Consider the following 20,232-nt stretch of genomic DNA (forward strand, 5'->3'; position numbering starts at 1 on the left):
TACGCTGTACCCAAGAGATGTAGGGATAGATGTTCTGGAGGAGCACAAGGCATGCAGCTGACTGCCTAGCTCCAATTTGAGACATGTTTGAAAGGATGGTAGCAGCTTTTCATCAGATGTACAATCCTACAGAACATTTGACTCTCGATGAAGCTGTAGAAGCATTTCAAGGCAGATGTGCATTTCTCCAATACATGCCTCTAAAACTAGCTAAATATGGAATAAAGCTGCAATGCTTATGTGACACCAAAACTAATTACATATGCAATATGGAAGTGTACCCTGGAAAACAGCCTGATGGTCTGTTCCAGCTTTCCAATAGACCACATGACATTACACTTTGCCTGGCAGTACCAATCTTTGGCACAGGCTGCAACCTGATAACTGACAATTGGTATACTAGTGTATCATTTACTGAAGATTTCTTGAAAAGCAAAGGAACTCTTCTTGGAACGATGAAAAGGAACAAGCTGGACCTTCCACCAGAAATGATGCTGAAGAAAGATTGAGAGGTTTACAGTTCCAGGTTTGCATTCCGAAAAGAAAGGATGATGGTTTCAAATGTGCCTAAACCAAAAATGGCAGTTATTTTGCTTGTCTATAATGCACTCTGATGCAAGCCTTGATGAATCAACCAGACACAAGCAGAAACCTTCAGTAGTGACGGTGAATAAAATTGTTCTTACCTTGACTTGCCATTTGGGTATCATTGGTAGATTGATCAATTCTTCACCCGTTTTGTCATGACTCCTCTATGTCCATGACTGGCATCTGCCACTGCGAGTGTCCTAAGGAAAAACAAAATGCAGAGAAAAACTTTGCTTCTCACTTGCCGATGTGATGTCATCTCTTGTCGCTTCCGGTTCTTCCACCACAGTGACATTCTACAATGGCACTAAAGGTGGTGTGGACACCACTGACAAAAAAATGTGCTGCTACATCTTGCTCCAGATGCACAAACTGATGACTGCTGATGTTGTTCTATTCCCTCATGGACAAAGTTTGCTTGAATTCCTTTGTGATATACATTTGGAATAATGAGAAGGGTAGTCTATGATCTTGAAGAGAATTTTTTGAGATCACTTGGAAAAGAACTTCTGAGGGAACAACTTGAAATATACTTGCACAATAGAACTGGAATACAGAAGGTGTTGCAAAAGACTATTGAGACCTGTGCTTCCAGAGGTGCTCCAAGCGATGGATGAAGAATTCAATGTGCATTCTGTGCTAGAAAAGATTGAAAGACAAATACATATGGTTCAAAATGTGCCTAACAAAATGTGCAAGGAGCACCAGGGACCTTTAACCCGTAAAGATCATCATCATCATCATCATCATCATTTAACGTCTGTTGTCCATGCTGGAATGAGTTGGATGGTTTGACTGGGCTTGCACGCTGGAAGGCTGCATCAGACTACAGTCTGATTTAGCATGGTTTTCTATGGCTGAATGCCCTTCCTAATGCCAACCACTCTGAGAGTGTAATAGGTGCTTCTGTGTGCAGATGCTACCAGGGTGCTTTTACATGACACTGGTATCTGCTATGACTGCGATTTTGTTCAGCATGATGGGTTTTCTTCTCAAGCATGAAAATGTAGTATTTGTTTTTTTACATGAACCTTTTTTTATATTACCTTGGATTGGATAAAGCATGAGATTGGTGCTCTTCCTACACTGACCATTGTTTTCAAGTAAACTACTTTATTCCAGTAACTTTTGCACATTGAAACACCAAGTGGAATGTTTTCTTTGTAGAGAGGAAACATAAATCAAATGCTACCAGTGTCTTGATGACCGACTCTCATATCCACGTGAGTAATAAATTCAACAGCCTCTTCTGTAGAGGTTCTTTCTGCTGAAGTTAACTTGGTTAATCTAAGGCTGTACTAGAAGACACTTAATGAAGGTGCCATGCAGTAGGGTGAAACTTTTTAACCACACTGGCATGGCCAAAGTCTTTCATGTTCTAAGATGAAGTTAGTAGTTCAAAATATAATCTTATGACATCTAATCTAAATAAGCTGTTGTTGACAGTGATAGTTATATGGAGGTTGGAAGCTGGTGATGATGAATGATTGGAAAGGGAGTAATATAAATTTTGGAGTTGCATGTTTTTTTTTCAGAAATTAAACCACAAATTCACATTTGATTTGTATCTTTATAAATGGCTGAGAGATACTCTCCAAGTTGCTTTAGTATCTCAGAAATAGATAATGTCATATAATTTTTAATGTTACCTTTGTTTAGTAAAAGATAATGGCATTCAACTTGATATATTAACAAAATATATTGAAAATCGACAACAAGATTTCCTTTTCATGTTAAAAACTATGAGAATATTTTTTTTCTATTATCAGATTCTCTCACAGAACCCCTGGTCATGTTTTCTTTGCCGAACTCCAAACAAAAGACGTGCCTGTGGATATCTTCAAGCCAAACCTAACTGGTCCCTTAACATCATGCATATGTTCAATAGTCATCAAAAATTGGCGGTTTGTTATTCAGTTTTGCTGTCTTTCATTTGTTAGAGTGAAATTAATCTTGTCTTACACTAATGTCTGGTCTGTTGCTTATGCATTTCTGGTCATTAGTGACCATCTTTGTCTATCATATGTCTTCCTTCAGAGGTGACAAAATAGGCACCATTAGTTCATTTGGGGAAAATATACCAATAATTCATCACAGACATGTGCACTCTAGAATCAACAGTATGACAATGCATTTTCTCAACCTATACATAACAATATACTTCATAAGCCAAAGAAATTCTTTGACCTCCAAAACTCAGCTGCAGAGACACATCTTAGATGACACACAGCTTGGTTTTCAAACTTGACAAAGCTGTCTGTCACAACTGTTACAGCACCATAACACTATTCACAATAATATTTTGAGAAGAAAGAACATTGACTGCGTATACCTAGATTTTGCTCTGGTGTTCGACAAGATTGTTCATGAAAAAGGTGGCGAGCTGGCAGAAACGTTAGCACGCCGGGCGAAATGCTCAGCGGTATTTCGTCTGCCGTTACGTTCTGAGTTCAAATTCCGCCGAGGTTGACTTTGCCTTTCATCCTTTCGGGGTCGATTAAATAAGTACTAGTTACACACTGGGGTTGATATAATCGACTTAATCCCTTTGTCTGTCCTTGTTTGTCCCCTCTATGTTTAGCCCCTTGTGGGCAATAAAAAAATAAGATTGCTAATGGAATCATCTGTCATAAGTTAAGGGATCTTGGTATTGGAGGAAAACTTGGAGAATGGCTCTTTGACTTCCTACTTGGTAGGAGTCAATCTGTTGCTGTAAATGGTTTTCTCTCTGCTAAGTCACCTGTAATAAATGGCATACTCCAGGAAATGGTTCTAGGACCATTATTATTTACCACAATCACGGCATGTCTTTTCATTTTATTTGGAAGCATAAGGCCTGTCATTGTTATTTTCTGAAATAGAAGTTCAATAAAAAAATAGTCAAATAAAATAATGACTAAAAATACATGTGTCCTCAAATACCGTTTGCACCCTGTATATACTCTTTACTCTTTTACTTGTTTCAGTCATTTGACTGCGGCCATGCTGGAGCACTGCCTTTAGTCGAGCAAATCGACCCCAGGACTAATTCTTTGGAAGCCTAGTACTTATTCTATCGGTCTCTTTTGCCCAACCGCTAGGTTACGGGGACGTAAACACACCAGCATCAGGTGTCAAGTGATGTTGGGGGAACAAACACAGACACACAAACATATACACACACATACATATACATATATACGACGGGCCTCTTTCAGTTTGCGTCTACCAAATCCACTCACAAGGCTTTGGTCAGCCCGAGGCTATAGTAGAAGACACTTGCCCAAGGTGCCACGCAGTGGGACTGAACTCAGAACCATGTGGTTGGTAAGCAAGCTACTTACCACACAGCCACTCCTGCACATATATATATATATATATATATATATATAGTGTGTTGTGTTTACTTTTTAGCTAGTTCTTCTTCTGTAATCATACTTTAGCAGGATTTTTCTGTTTTTGATATTTACTTTGAGTAGTTTTTAGATGGATTCCCTTTTCATTTGATGTGCGTACGTTACTTCATTTTCCAATATTTTAAGGACACATTTATTACCTAGACTGTTAGTATAAAGGGTAGAATAGTTGATTCTCTGGTCTGAATGCTTGCAACAGAGTGAAGTTTGCTGAAAATAGTCAAGTGGCCAACAGTGAACTCAGACAAGCAATAATGAAATTATGTCTGTATATAATGTGCTTAGGCTTTTTATTTTTTTGAAATTAAAAAAATTCATGGCCCCTTTTCCATTTCTAATGGGTTTTTTTTTTCTGCCTTTCAGGAACCCAATTTGTCTTACCTTACCAAGTGTCCTGAAAGGCCCCCAATTCGAGTATTGTCATTATTTGATGGTATTGGAACAGGTAATATACATCCTAAATTTTCAGCAGTTATTCATATCATGCCAGCAAGGCATGGCTGCATGCTGGAGAAATTTACTTCCTAGTTATTTAATAGCAACAGTGTAAGATGTACGAGGGAAACACATACTGCTGCACAGGATGTTCAGGCTAAATTTGACGATTTTATGTCTCCTTTTTTTTTTCAAAAACAGCTTGATGTATTAGTGAAGAGTCACAACGGTATTAGAGGGCATAAAGACTAAAGTTAGCTGACATAGAGGACTGGAAGCCATGAGCATATTGGAAAAGAGTTAGCTGTATCATGATTCATGCGGGGAATCAAAATGCCATGTAAACACTGTAAAGGATGTAAGACATGACCATTGGACGCCAGTTTCCTCAAACTGTGCTGGTGCTTGAGTGTGTCTCCAGTGATATCGTGCCACCCAACTCTTTTGAACAAGACCTTAGACTCAATTCAGCTGGCTGTGTGAAGCTGCTGGAGACTGCAGTCAAACACTGGCTGGAGAGGTTTGCTGCTGGAAGGCCATATGTATAGCAACAGGATTCCATAAAGAGTTGGAGAATTTCCATGACTTTGCCAGCCCCTAATCCCCCTCCCCCCACGTTTGTAATCCCATAGATTACTACATGTGGGGTGCAGTTGAGAAAAAACACCAACCACTCTGTCTGCAACACCAAGACTGACCTGATAGTCAAGATCAAGGAGTTGTTCAAAGATCTCCCCTGGGACATAGTGAGGAACATATGCATCATGTACCACAGCTGTCTTGAGGCCACGGTAGAAGCTGAGGGCAGTTACTTTGAATAATCTTATCTCCCAGCCATAATCTAGTTGATATTTTAAACACATTTGTTTTCCTTTCCTTTTATATAAATTGTCACATTTAGCCTGAACATCCTGTATGTTTGGAAATGCTAAAGGTTGATTGGCTCCTGTGCTGGTGGCATGTAAAAAGCACCATCCAAATGTGATTGATGCCAGGCCCGGCTGACTGGCTCTTGTGCCAGTGGCGCATAAAAAGCACCCATTACACTCTCGGAGTGGTTGGCATTAGGGAGGCCATCCAGCTGTAGAAACTCTGCCAGATCAGATAGGGGCCTCGTGCAGCCACTGGCTCTCCAGACGTCAGTCAATCCGTCCAACCCATGCCAGCATCGAAAACGAACGTTAAACAATGATGATAAAAAACAGTTACATTCAGTAGAGATATGGTATTTCAAACATTTTCCATTTCAGAAAAACTTGATGTTTTTTTGCACAGGGAATCAGAAAACTAATTTTGAAGTGGGGAAACTGTTGTTGCTGATGATGGCAACTATATTTTGAATGGATGTTTTATGCTGATCTGAACTTATTACTTTCTGACATCCCTAGTATACGTGTGTGTGTGTACCTCTTTATCTCAACATTGCATGATGTAATATTCTATTAAAACATGTCAGAAGAATGTGAAACAATTTTCATTATCTTGTTTTCCAGGTAAGGTCGCCCTTGATCAGCTTGGACTTACCATCAAGGAGTATTTCTCTAGCGAAGTTGATGCTGATGCTCTGATTGTAAAACGGTTTACTTATGGCCAGAGCATCAAAGAAATTGGTGACATAACTGAACTTACAGAAGTAAAGGTAACTTGCAGTCCAAGCTTCTTGTTTTATTAGTGATTTTCTTTTTTTTTTTTTTTTTTTTTTTTTTTTTTTTTTTGTTGAAAGTATTTAGAAAAATACCATATCAAATATGGTAGAACCAGGTGATTCAGTTCCAGATGTTTTATTTGGTCAAATTAATGCTTGGCCAAGGTGGTGAGCTGGCAGAAACATCAGGCAAAATGCTTAGCAACATTTCATCTGTCTTTGCATTCTAAGTTCAAATTCTGCTGAGGTTAACTTCATCTTTCATCCTTTTGGGGTCAATGTAATTGACTTATCTCCTTCCCCAGAATTACTGGCCTTGTGCCATAATTTAAAATGAAATTTATACTTGTCCAATCAACGATAAAGTATTAAGAAAACAAATATTTTGTGCATGTTGAAAGTCTAGATGGCTGCTGATGTTAACATTCTCCTGTAAATGAACAGCTCTGCTTTGGTTTTGATTTGGCTTTCACAAAAAGTTGAGATAAGAAAGATATTTCATAAGATATAAATTGTTAGATTTAAAATTAAAATTTATTATTTGTAGTTTTTAAAAAAAAAACTTGAAAGTAAGTTTCTTCTGTTGTCAGATAACAAAGTATTGTCAGCCTCAGTTCACTTAGTTAAACTCTGTGGTAGACTTGCATTCTATTAAAGCATTGTCTCTCATCCACTCAGTACTACAGAAACCAAGAATTAAATACCTGCAAAGAAAACTCAAGATCTGTAGAAGAATTAATTTCAGAGAAATGCTGTGTCATATTCTTATGTGATGGAGATGTCTGTGAGTAGGACAACAGGTCCAATAATATTTGTAGTGTTTTGTGTGGCAGAATTAAAAGACTGATTATGTTAGCATTTGAATATCAAAACAAATTTCAGAACATTTAAGACTTAATTATATATTTTTCTTTTCTCCTTGATTCAGCTGTCAGAACTGTGTCCTTTGGATTTGGTCATAGGTGGATCTCCTTGTAATGATTTGTCTTTGGTTAATCCTGCTCGCAAAGGATTTTCTGAAGGTACAGTTTACATACTCTATATACATTGCTATTGTTAAGTACCAAGCCAGTATGTACGTGATTGCACACACACATAATCATCATCATCATTTAATGTCTGCTTTCCATACTGGCGTGGATTAGATGGTTTGACTGGAACTGGTAAACCAGAGGGCTGCACCAGGTTCCAGTCTGGTTTCTACAGCTGGATGCCCTTCCTAATGCCAACGACTACTTACTTTTTATGTGCCACCAGCATGGGTGCCATTTACATGACTACAATTTCACTTGGTTTGACAAGTTCTCTCAAGCACAGTATGTCACCAAAGGTCTCGGTTACTTGTCATCCCTTCTGTTGTGACCAACATTCAAAGATCGTGCTTCACCACCTCATCTCGTGTCTTCCTGGGTCTACCTCTTCGACAGGTTTCCTCCACAGTTAGAGCTCGGCACTTCTTTACACAGCTGTCCTCATCCATGTGCATCAAATGACAATACCAGTGCATTCATCTCTCTTGCACACCACATCTAATGCCTCTCGACATTTATGCTGTTGTACTTGCTCACTGATATTGCAGATCCAGTGAAACATACTGGCTTCATTTCTTTCAAGCTTTTCAATGTTCTCTGCAGTTACAGCCCATGTTTCACTACTGTGGAGCACAGCTGTTTGCACACATGCATCATACAATCTGCCTTTCATTCTGAGGGAGAGGCTGTTTGTTACCAACAGAAGTAGAAGCTCTTTGAACTTTGCTCAGCTTATTCTTATTTTAGCATCTACACTCTCGGAGCATCCATCTGCACTACTGACTTGGTTACCTTGATAATGGAAGCTATCAACTACTTATAGGTATCCCCCAGGCATTTGATGGTGTCTTATTTTCTGTACATTCCTAGTGTTTATTGTACTTGTACATACACAAACTATTTTCCCTGTTAACCTTCCTCTTTTATCATTGCACCTCTTGTGTGTCCATAGCTTGCACCAGGTACATCTTATGGAGTTTCTGTGTATGCCTTTCCTACAAATTAAGCAGAGCCATTTCCCTGAAGGGATCTGTGATTTGTCTGTTTTCCTATTTACTAAGACTTTGGTCTTTGCTAAATTAACTGTAAGGCCCTTTGATTCTAGACCTTGCTTCCACATCTGAAATTTCTTCTCTAGTTCTGGAAGTGATTTGGCTCTAAGAACAAGGTCATCAGCATAGAGGAGCTTCTAGGGAAGCTTCTTTGGCTGGTACAAAACCAAACTGCATCTCATCTAGACTCTCTTCCTAATTAGTTGAGCTAAGACCCTCGCTGTAACTTTCATCTGATCTAATAATTTGGTACCGCTGTAATTATTTCTAAGATGTCCCCTTTACCTTTGTAGCAGTTGACTATGATGCTGCTGCACCAGTCATTGGGTATGACTCCCATGCATCACTGGACCATACCAGCACAATCGTCCCTCTTGCACACCACATCTGATGCCTCTTATGTCCAACTTTTCTCTCAGGATGCTTACACTCTGTCATGTATGCACACTGACATTACACATCCAGCAGAGCATACTAGCTTCATTTCTTTCAAGTCTACGCATGTCCTGTGCAGTCACAGCCCATGTTTCACTGCTGTGTAGTACAGCTGTTAACACACAGGCATCGTACACTCTACCTTTCACTCTGAGTGAGAGGCCCTTTCATGCCAACCAGGAGCTCTCTGAACTTTGCCCAGCCTATTCTTATTCTAGCAGCTACACTCTCAGAACACCCACCTCCACTATTGACTTGGTCACCTAAAATAACAGAAGCTATCAACTACTTTTAGGTACGCCCCCTGGCATTTGATGGAGATATTGCTGCACCTCTTATGTATCCATAGCCTACTCTGCATATATTTTATGTAATTTCTACCTTTGCCTTTGTCTACAGATCGAGCAAGGCCATCTACCTGAAGGGATTTGTGGTTTGTCTGCTTTCCTACTTATTAAGATCCACACTCTTCTGAAGTCACCCATTCATACCTTAAACAATTTTTTTGCGTGATATCTGTACTCATCAGTTTTTCTTTCCCCCACTTATATTGTATGATAAAGCAAAATGAAATATGCAACAAACGTAACTGTGTGTGCTGTAGAATTGGATAGTTTGTGTCTGATAATGAAAGTGATGTTTCTATTAAAAACTTGTGAAGGATGTAAAAAGTATTTTTCTTAAAATCACAATCTTTTTGATGAGTCAAAAACTTGTGATCATTTCTTCTTATTTCTATTCTCAATTATTCCAGACAAAACAAGTGTTCCCATTTGTCGTCCTACTATTATGAAATGTAATTACATCCCAATACTTCTCAGTTGAGAGCAGTATCAGCACATTATCAGATTCCTTCCCTCATCATCTCTGCCCATATTATTTCAGCCAATCACCCCCTTTTTCTACCTTTATCCACTGTTCTCTATCTCCGCTCTACTACATTTTAAATACTTTTCTCATCTGTTATCATTCTCAATATCCTCTCATAGCCCCTTATTTATCGTTTAGGGCATCCAGCAATAGAAACTATAGCTAAGATGATATTGCAGCTTGTCAGTTCTGTTTCAAACTGGCCTTTCTAAACTGCCATGGAACATGGGGCATTAAATGGTGATGAGACTATTTCCAGTATTATGAAGGCTTTTGAAGTTAGTGAATAAATTCTGTTTTACATGCATTTTAGTTGGATAATGTATACAATTCCTCTATATTAAAATGTTCTCATCATATATAGTGATGTTTAAACAAGTTGTTCTCCAAAATGACCACATTCATGTCAGTATATAAGAAGTTGTTTTATGGAGCCAATTTAAATCTATTTGAAATATGTAGGGGTGTATTTTAAGCTCCAACATATATTAATAAAGTTAAAATGTATTTTTCTGCATCTCTCTAATTTTATAAACAAACAGATATTTATATTCAGTCAAAATATTCTCTTTCCAGAGGGCACAGGTATTTTATTCTTTGAGTTTTGTCGGATCCTGTCAATTGTTCAAAGGTTGTGCAAAGACCGACATGTCTTTTGGCTTTACGAAAATGTTGCTGCAATGAAAACCAGTTACAAAAATATAATCTCCAGATTCCTAGGTGTAAGTACTAATTTCTAAATTACAATATTGATTAATTATCTGTTTTCATATGGTAGTTACATTGGATTCTAATCCAACCAGTTATAAATTTGAAGTAAAATATAGCATGTACTTTTGTTTTACATAATGGTATAAATTAAATTTTGTTGACTTGGAATTGTTTTGCAGATGATAAAAGTCTTTGAATGGTTTCAGAAAAAATACATATTGAACATGAAAATAACGATTTCTTTATTGTTCCTTCAAGGGCGTTGAGTGATAGAATAATGCATTAATTAGTTACAAACTATGCTTATTTGATAAAAATGAAGGTATTCATATGTGCTAGTTCCAAGTGAGGTTTTAAGAGAAAAGTTAACATCTTTCTATCTAGATGTCTGTTCATCCATGATAATCATTTTCGAAAGATTTTGGTAATTATGTATGAAACCATAAACAGGATAAACTTACATTTAGAATGTTAGACAGAGCAGTGAACTGACACAATGTCTTGTGGGTATTTTTCTCAAAATTGCTGGCCTTGTTAGACATGAGTACCTTTCCTTCATTGGACACTAAACTCTGCTTGCGAAGACCTGTTGAGGCAAGTGAAATCGAAATCAAGTTAAATTCGATGACTTGCACCCATGCCAACATCGCCTCCTTCATTGGACACGAAACTCAGCTTGTGAAGACTTATTGGGGTAAGCGAAAGCGAAATCGGGATGGCACCTGTGCCCAGCGTCGCCTTTCTGGCACTTGTGCTCGCAGCATGTGTAAGGACTTTCAAGCGAGATCGTTGCCAGTGCCCCTGGACTGGCTCTTGTGCGGGTGGCACGTAAAATACACCATTTTGAACGTGGCTGTTGCCAGTATCGCCTGACTGGTCTTTGTGCGGGTGACACGTAAAAGCACCTACTACACTCTCGGAGTGGTTGGCGTTAGGAAGGGCATCCAGCTGTAGAATCTCTGCCAAATAAAATTGGAGCCTGGTGTAGCCTTCGGGCTCCACCAGTCCTCAGTCAAATCATCCAACCCATGCTAGCATGGAAAGCGGACGTTAAACGACGACGATGATGATGATGATGGTTCTCTGAATTTTTATAACATATATTCAGTGGTGTTGGTGCATTCACAAGATTTACAGTCGAAAGTTTTCAAGATGTTTGAGTCATTTCATGATTTACTTGTAGTGCAAACCTGCTCTCTGGGATGCAAAGTTTTTCTCAGCACAACACAGGCCCAGGTATTTCTGGGGTAACTTACCAACTATATACAGGTAAGGTTGACATTCAATTTTGAAATAACTGCATAATCTTATAATTTTTATTGTAGCAAATGAAATTGAAGTAGATTGAGTAAATAGGAGGTATTACTAGTCAGAAATAATTTGATGACTATATTTGATACAAATGTCTTAGCTATAATAATTCTATCATTATTAAATAGATCTATCACTTATAGTGAATACTATTTTTTTTCAGTATTCCCAGCAGAAGAATAAAATAATTTGGCAATTTAGTCACAAATGATTGTTTGTGTTCTGACATTTTATATATTCTGATGTATAAATGAAGAGTAATTTGTAATAAATTCCATCATATTGACTTGCTTACGATATCTTATATAGAGATGAAAACTGCAGTAATGCTAAAGTAATAGAACTCAATACTGGCCAGCTCAATTCAAACTAAACCAAAAGTATAAAATTCACAATGTCTGATCTGTATGTTTAGTGTCAGTTCATCATTTAAAGACTTCTTCAATAATTATTTATTTAATGTAAAACATTTTCTTCCAGTTCACAGCCAACAACTGAAGATGATTCTCTTTACTTAGATAAAATTCTTTCACCAAACTGCAACAGAAAGGCTAGAGTAAGTTGGTTATATTTTCTATACCTCGACAATAGCTGTCTTGAGAAGTATGCTTCACAACTTATCATATATGTAGGTTTGAAACAACAGTAGATGCAGTATTGTCTCAACAATGCTAATTAGCTAGTTAATAAATATTGATTCATTAACTAAATACTAGAATGGAAATATATATATATATATATACTGTTGATATGTTTGTGGTGCTGCAGCATGGCTCCAATCCATTGACTAAGGAAGACTAATACATCATTTAGGCATTGTAAAATATCAATGTATTTTTGTCATCAGGTGAAACAGCTACGGACAGTGACAACGAGAAGTAACTCACTGAGACAGGGAAAAAATGAAAATATTTTGCCAGTTGAAATGGATGGGGAAGAAGATGCTATTTGGATCACAGAATTGGAAAAGTAAGTCTTTTCGGCTTATTAATGGTGAAATAAATTTCTACAAATATTTTCGTTCTTAGCATCCTGAACCTGCAGGAAAGAACTACATTCTCTTTAAACCTAAGGGGAAAAAAAATATGGCATAAAGGACACAAGGGTGAAAATAAGAGTAATTGACTTCAGACAGCATTCTTATTTCACCTGTTCAGTTAAAGGTGTAATTAAAAAAGGTAGTTGCCTAGCTCCATAATCAAAGATATTTCAGCTGGGATCATCTGATCGAATTGGATTACATTATCCTCCCCCCTCCCCCCCCCACCAACTAAAGCTAATAGTTAGCAGTTTTGCAATGTGGCAAATAACCTTTTGCCCTATCAATCCTGACTGCTTGTTATACTTTGGTAGCAATTTTGAAATGACATTTTTTCTGATAATCTCTGGTCATTGATAAAAAAAATTTCACACTAATCTTAAATCTACTTTTGTTATAAAGAGAACATCATCATCGTTTAACGTCCGCTTTCCATGCTAGCATGGGTTGGACGATTTGACTGAGGACTTGGTGGACCAGGTGGCTACACCAGGCTCCAATCTGATCTGGCAGAGTTTCTACAGCTGGATGCCCTTCCTAACGCCAACCACTCTGAGAGTGTAGTGGGTGCTTTTACGTGCCACCGACACGAAGGCCAGTCAGGTGGTACTGGCAACGGCCACGCTCAAAATGGTGTATTTTACGTGCCACCTGCACAGGAGCCAGTTCAGCGGCACTGGCACGATCTCACTCGAATGTCTTTACACGTGCTACTGGCACAAGTGCCAGGAAGGCGACGCTGGGCACAGGTGCTATCACGATTTCGCTTTCACTTGCCCCAAGAGGTCTTCGCAAGCTGAGTTTCGTGTCCATTGGAGGAGACGATGTTGGCATGGGCGCCAGTCGTCGAATTTAGTTCGATTTCGATTTCGATTTGACTTGCCTCAACAGGTCTTCGCAAGTGGCGTTTTGTGTCCAATGAAGGAAGGTACGCATAACTGGGCTGGCTACACCTCTGGCAGAGGCCTTGGATTTAGGTCTCACTTGGCTTGCCGGGTCTTCTCATGCACAGAGGTCTCGGTCAGAAGTCATCGCCTCAGTGGGGCCCAATTTTCGAAGGTCGTGCCTCATCACCTCATCCCAGGTCTTCCTGCGCCTACCTCTTCCACAGGTTCCCTCAATTGCTAGGGAGTGGCACTTTTTCACACAGCTATCCTCATCCATTCTCGCCACATGACCATACCAGCGCAATCGACTCTCTTGCACACCACAACTGATGCTTCTTAGGCTCAACTTTTCTCTCAAGGTACTTACACTCTGTCCAGTATGCACACTGACATTACACATCCATCGGAGCATACTGGCTTCATTCCTTGCGAGCTTACGCATGTCTTCAACAGTCACGGCCCATGTTTCACTGTCATGAAGCATGGCTGTTCGTACACATGCGTCATACAGTCTGCCTTTTACTCTGAGAGAGAGACCCTATGTCACCAGCAGAGGTAAGAGCTCTCTGAACTTTGCCCAGGCTATTCTTATTCTAGCAGCTACACTTTCAGCGCACCCTCCCCCACTACTAACTTGGTCACCTAGGTAGCAGAAGTTATCAACTACTTCTAGTTTTCTTCACATTCACAGTGTTTATTGCTCTTGAACATCTGCTACATACAAAAACTAACTTCCTTTGATATTGCTGCACTTGGTGCATCTTATAGAGTTTCTGCCTACGCCTTTTCTACAGATCGAGCAGGGCCATCTACCTAAAGGGTTTTGTGTTTTGTCTACCTTCCTACTTATTAGGACTTTGGTTTTAGCTAGGCTGACTCTAAGGCCCTTCGATTCTAGTCCTTGCTTCCACAGCTGAAACTTCTCTTCTAGTTCTGATAGTGACTCAGCAATTAGTGCAAGGTCAACAGCATAGAGGAGCTCCCAGGGGCATCCTGTCTTGAATTCCTCTGTTATAGCCTGGAGGACTATGATAAATAGGAGGGGGCTGAGGACAGAACCTTGGTGGACCCCTACCTCTACCCGGAGTTCTTCACTGTACTCATTGCCAACCCTCACCTTACTAACAGCGTCTCTGTACATGGCTCGCACAGCTCTCACTAACCATTCTTCTATCCCTAGTTTCCTCATTGACCACCAGATAAGGGATCGGGGGACCCTGTCAAAGGCTTTCTCCATGTCAACGAAAGCCAGGTACAGAGGTTTATCCTTGGCTAGGTATTTCTTCTGCAGCTGTTTTACTAGAAATATAGCATCGGTGGTGCTTTTCCCCGGAACGAACATAAACTGCATCTCATGTAAACTGACTCTCTCCCTAATTAGTTGGGCTATGACCCTCTCCGTGGCTTTCATTACCTGATCTAACAACTTGATACCTCTGTAATTATTTGTATCTAAAGCGTCACCTTTACCTTTGTAGCAGTTAACTATGGTGCTGCTACACCAGTCATTGGTTATGACTCCTTCGTGTATCACCTGGTTAACAATACAGGTGACTAGGCTATAGCCGACACTGCCAGATATTTTGAGCATCTCCTGATGGGCCGGGGTGGGGTGGGGGGCTTCCCTATGTTACTCTTTGATGAGCGGAAGCAATAATCTGCTTCCATGCTGTGGTTTGTAATGAAAGTTTATAAAATGATTTCCAAAAGCATAACAATACTTTCTTAGGAATATTTTTCAAGTCAATAATTGATATTTCAAACTGCTATGGTAAATTCTAACTTGTGGCACAGCTTATGCCTGCAAATGTTGTTTTTTTTTTTTTTTTTTTAGGGGAAAAACAGATAAATATTCCACATTTCCTCTCTTTAAAGTTTGTATCTTATTTCAGAATCTTTGGTTTTCCTACACATTATACTGATGTACGAAATCTTAATCACAGCCGTCGACAACGGCTCCTTGGAAGAGCTTGGAGTGTTCCAGTAATTAAGTTCCTGTTATCTCCATTGACAAAATTATTCCACACTGCTACTTAATGTAAGTAAAACAAACATCATTATGCAAGAATAAAAAAAACAATTAGTGTCACTGTGTGCACGTTTTAAAATGTCATTTGCATCACCCCAGGTTTATTATTTTCTTCTAAAAGAGTACTATTTTTTGGCTTACTCTAATAAGTCTATGGAAATTATTTCTAGATCTGTATTTTCTTATTCGAATTAAATATACCTTCATCCTCCTGATGTCTCTGTCATTCTATATATAATTATTTGCAGACCCAGGTAAGTTGATTGGTATAAGCATGTTTATCTATCAACTCCCAGTGTTTGTGAGGAATTGTACAAACATGTGTATGCGTATGTTACTGTCTCTGTCCAGTAGTGGGCTTCACTACCAAAGATGTTTAGTAAGATTATCTTATTTAGAAGAGAGCAGAAGTCCTTATAAGACAGATGCAAGTGAAATGCATTTCCTTGAATAAAGTAAACCAACTCTGAAGAAGTGGATGTTTGTTTGTTTGTTGCATTGCTAAGTAAGATATGATATTAATATCAGCAGATCCTTTTTTGAAACCTTTGCCTAACTTACTGGAAATGGTACATCTATTATCATAAGGCTGTTCCAAACAAAGAAAGCCTCTGTTTGATTCTATCGTTCGTTAAAAAAGAAAAAGTCAAAAGATGCCGACTATATTACTTGGTCTCCAGAAAAATATCATTTAAAATTAGCCAGAAGTTCCAATTACCTGCCACTCTGCTCCATCGGATTACCAGCAACAAAACATGAGATCATTATCATTAATTTGTTGGATATTTTTATAAATCTGGCCTGTATCTCTGTACTTTATGTGTTGTGAAAGAAGACATGTCAGAATCTGAAAAAGTAATTCTGCAGATAAAAAAACATAGAAAGATGAAGCCGATGATTAGTGAAGCTGTAGTGAAAATAAGTGACAAAAGAAAATTTGGGAAGTAATTTGTTAAATATATTTACTATCTTGTGTACAAAAAAAAAAAAAAAAAAAAAAAAAAAGACATTTATATGTCTAAAGTAAATCTTATATTTTCCATGAATCCCATTAAATAAATTCTACACAGATTGTGGAGATTGGCTCCTAGCTGATGACACTTAATGGCCATGCAGACATATCATGGGTGGGGGGGGATATGGCACGAGAAAAAAAAATATATGCAATGAAAATAGAATGTTACACTATTTACATTGATTAAAAACTGTCTTACACAAAGGGGTGGGGTTGAATGAGGAGACATTAGGAGTTTGTTGGGTCCAATCAGCTTCTTAATTTATTTGCTTGGAATCAGCTGCAGTTTGCCAATAATAATAATAATAATAATAATAATTATGGTGGCAGGGGAGAATAGTCATTACTGTAGCGATTGTCTGAGGAATGAAAGAAATGGTTGGGAGAAACAATTACTAAGTGACAGCAAATTTCTGAGGCATTGGGTATCGAGTAATTTCAACAATGGGTTTATTTAAAATAAATGAAACTCAATGGAAACTGTAAAATTACAGAACCCTTCCTTTACTATAACAAAGAATCTCAAACCTCTATGAACCACTGAGATTTATTTTTCAATAAAGTAATATTTCTGGTTGATTTCTTCATGGTAGCAGGTATTGGATATGAAGAAGAAATGTTTAAACAAATATATTTTTCTGCTGACAAACTGAAACAAGTTGAATATTTTAACTCAGCGAGAGACAGAGAGAAATACTGCAATGATATGGTTGGAACCCATTTTCACAGCATTTGCACCATAAAAAATTCAAAAGCAGTGACATGCATTGAAAAATATTGGCATGATAATATAAAAAAAACTTAAGTGTAAACTTACTATCTTATGTGAGTCTATAGCTGCACAACCAAATAGACATTTCACTGCATTTTATATCAATTACTAACATAATTAAACAAAGGGGGCCTCCTGAATACTAGAGCAAGCAACTTGTAATGCAACTATGAACATTGCACTAGCTATGAGACAAGGCAGGAAAAAAGTGGATCTGGCTTAGCTGAGCACTCGACAGACTCTTGTAGTTGTAGCCTTAACATAATTCTTGAGTAGAATCAGCATGATAAGGCTGTAACGAATCATTTGATATTTGGCTTGAAAATACATATTTACACACACTTACACAAAGGACAATTACTTTCAAATTTATGGAGAGGTAAAATAAGCTGTTTTTACTGTGATTTGGGCTTTCGAATTTTCAAAGGGTGAAAGAAAAAAAAAAGAAGTTTGTTAGAGAAAGGAAAATAAGGTTAAATAAGAGGGGCAGAAAGAAGAGGTAAAGGGTTGATTACAGTATAAAAGATATATAAATGTAAATACTCTTGAATTCACAAAGGGAGAGATTGAAATGTGTTAAACTGACATTTTATCACACACACACACACACGAGCATTGTGTTGAAAAACTATTATAAAAACAATTTGAAAGAGAGTAACTCATCTCAACGCTTTCAAGCAAACACACACACAGTCATATATCTATATTTTTCAGACACAATCTTATGGTTTCTCAGCTAGACGTATCCAAATTAAAGGGCAACTTCTTGTTATCCCCAGACATGCAAGCATCAGAAATCAAAAGCTAAAAGGCAAGCTTAACTAAGTCCAATAAACTAAATAGCCTTTACTGCATGTTTTCCATTCCTAATTCTTCTCAATTGGCTGGGATTTGCAGCTTATTTTCAAAACAAATTAAAATAAACCAAATTGTCTATATCAGTCCTTAAAACTGTTATGAACTTGCTTGTAGCTAACAATGGTAGACAGAGCCCCCCCACTCCAGTTAGTGTGCAACAGGTTGTTAGTGGCTAAATAAATGAACAACTGCAAATCACAGTGATTAGAGGATGAGTATATAAAGGATTGGTTGCTGGTCACAGTGGTGAATGGAAATTAAGGTTAATCAGAGATCAGTCAACATGTTCCGCATAGCCATTCATTGACAGGTAAGGGTATTGGTATCGTTGTATTTCATTTGGGAGAGGAAGAAGAGGAGAGGAAGGTTGTGATGGCATTGGCTGCAGCATAAAGGGTGTGAGTGGAGCAGGAGTTAACTGGGTAGGTAGGTGGGTATCATCATGGTAAGGGTGGCCAGTGCCAGCAAAGATAATTCCAGTAGCACAACTTTATGAAATGTATCAATGGCTACTTTGAAGAAACACTAAACTCTTGGCAAAAGTTTTCAGGAATCAATCAGCTATGTGACCAAGATTGCTGCCACAACAGCTACATTAACGTTGGAAAAAGTCGCTGTCTTCAATATAGCTGGTTGATTTTTTTATATATATATATATATATATAATGTTGCATTTTCTTTCCTCTATTTAAAAAAAAAAAGCTTGTTTTCTTCATGTTAGTCAGTCTAACAAATGGAAGCACCAAAAGCTTCATTTCTTCATTATCTGTGGCCAGCCCTGTCCTAGGTCCATGAGAGCAGTCAGCAGAGATATCATCAGGTCATCGTTGATAATCATCAAGGGGTTGGACGACTGTCTCTGAAATAGACAAATTGCACACATATTAATTGTACTTTAAAATATACATATCACGTACAAACAGAAGAAAAAGTGTTAAGAATATGTAAACTTTATTAGTTAGAAGCTGATGATTCATTGTGTTGCTATTCCAAATTATGGGATTCAAGTGTTGTCATCTGAAAGATTGCACAGGGTAAAAAGTAACAAAAGTTTTTTTTTTTTTTTAAAGTTCTCTTAAGAATATTTTACTAAATAAGAAGTGATCTCTATCAGATATATTTTATTGTGTCTGGGGAGAGTCATTCTCTTTTATTAATTTAACACACTGATTTCTACTCATTTATTTTTACTAAAATTTTTGTTGCAAACCTTTTCAATAGCCGTTATCTGTCCGTTATCAGAATTGCGGGGGATTTTTGCATGCATGTGCATGCATTCACATGTTTGTGTATGTATGTATGGAAATCGGTGTGTTAAATTAATAAGAGAATGACTCTCTCCAGACACAATAAAACATTGCTCCAACACACAAATTCACATAAAGACTCTTGCAAACCACATACAAAAATGAAATATATATATGTCTACATTGAGCCTGCAATATTACATGAAAGCAGGATTTATGAAAAATAGCACAGAATCTATGCATAACACTGGCAATAGATAAAACTAGATTGAAAAAATTTCATGATTTTACAGCTGAAATCTTTCAGCTGTAAAATTATTAAACATCTTCATTTTAAATTTTTCTTTATTCATAAATTACAAATAATAGCATTGCTGCAAGCTTTCAATGTTTACTGCATCTCTAAAGATGAAAGTGATAAAAAGCAGCTGTGATGGACTTTGAATAGCATCAGTTTTCAACAAAAGATACACATATTTGCACATGGCTGTATATTTTGCTTCTAGACCTCATAGTGTCTTCTAATAATTATGGGCCAACCAGTGCCTTGTGAGTGAAATTTGATAAACAGAAACTGTAAGAAGCCCATTGTATGTATAAGTATATATATGTCTTACTAGCTTCTTGCTATGATAGAAGGCACTTGCCTAAGGTGTTGTACAGTGGTACCCATTCCATGTGGCTGTGAAACAAGCAGCAGCTGACCTTCACAGCTGAGCATTAGGAAGTTTGGCAAAGAATCTGAAATTGCTGTATTAAATGTTGTTGTTCATTATCACATGTTTGAAATAGGAATTGTAAAGCAAGGAATAAAGAATGCCTGCCGTTAATGAATGAAATTACTTGGAATTGGCTTCGGTCCATTAAGTCAGTGATGTTCAAATGACAGCATCTCATTTTCTCAGATATCAT

General features: G+C 37.8%; 2 protein-coding genes across 44 annotated transcripts in view; one reads left to right on the top strand and one right to left on the bottom strand.

The window, feature by feature from the left end:
- LOC106869540 (DNA (cytosine-5)-methyltransferase 3B) overlaps positions 1-15,639 on the top strand; it is a 72,042-nt gene extending 56,403 nt beyond the window's left edge. For 15 of the 17 annotated variants that reach the window (XM_089358842.1, XM_089358836.1, XM_089358833.1 and 12 more), the window contains 9 exons: positions 2,358-2,492; positions 4,347-4,428; positions 5,912-6,057; positions 6,992-7,085; positions 10,028-10,173; positions 11,346-11,431; positions 11,954-12,029; positions 12,321-12,442; positions 15,292-15,639. In XM_089358842.1, the coding sequence (XP_089214968.1) occupies positions 2,358-2,492; positions 4,347-4,428; positions 5,912-6,057; positions 6,992-7,085; positions 10,028-10,173; positions 11,346-11,431; positions 11,954-12,029; positions 12,321-12,442; positions 15,292-15,436 (1,032 nt within the window). In that variant the 3' untranslated portion in view covers positions 15,437-15,639. Of the gene's footprint in view, positions 1-2,357; positions 2,493-4,346; positions 4,429-5,911; positions 6,058-6,991; positions 7,086-10,027; positions 10,174-11,345; positions 11,432-11,953; positions 12,030-12,320; positions 12,443-15,274 lie in introns of all 17 variants that reach the window. The other 2 variants (XM_089358844.1, XM_089358845.1) reach the window with 1 other exon arrangement.
- Positions 15,640-16,364: 725 nt separating this feature from the next.
- LOC106869538 (tyrosine-protein phosphatase non-receptor type 4) overlaps positions 16,365-20,232 on the bottom strand; it is a 379,747-nt gene continuing 375,879 nt past the window's right edge. For all 27 annotated transcript variants that reach the window (XR_016243461.1, XR_016243462.1, XR_016243460.1 and 24 more), the window contains one exon: positions 16,365-18,932. Coding sequence is in view for 20 of the 27 variants with exons in the window: in XM_089358827.1 (XP_089214953.1) it covers positions 18,895-18,932 (38 nt within the window). In the remaining 7 variants the exon portion in view is untranslated. The remainder of the gene's footprint in view (positions 18,933-20,232) is intronic.

Source organism: Octopus bimaculoides, chromosome 10 (assembly GCF_046866305.1).
Source record: "Octopus bimaculoides isolate indiv1 chromosome 10, ASM4686630v1, whole genome shotgun sequence".
Classification (NCBI taxonomy): Eukaryota; Metazoa; Mollusca; class Cephalopoda; order Octopoda; family Octopodidae; genus Octopus; species Octopus bimaculoides.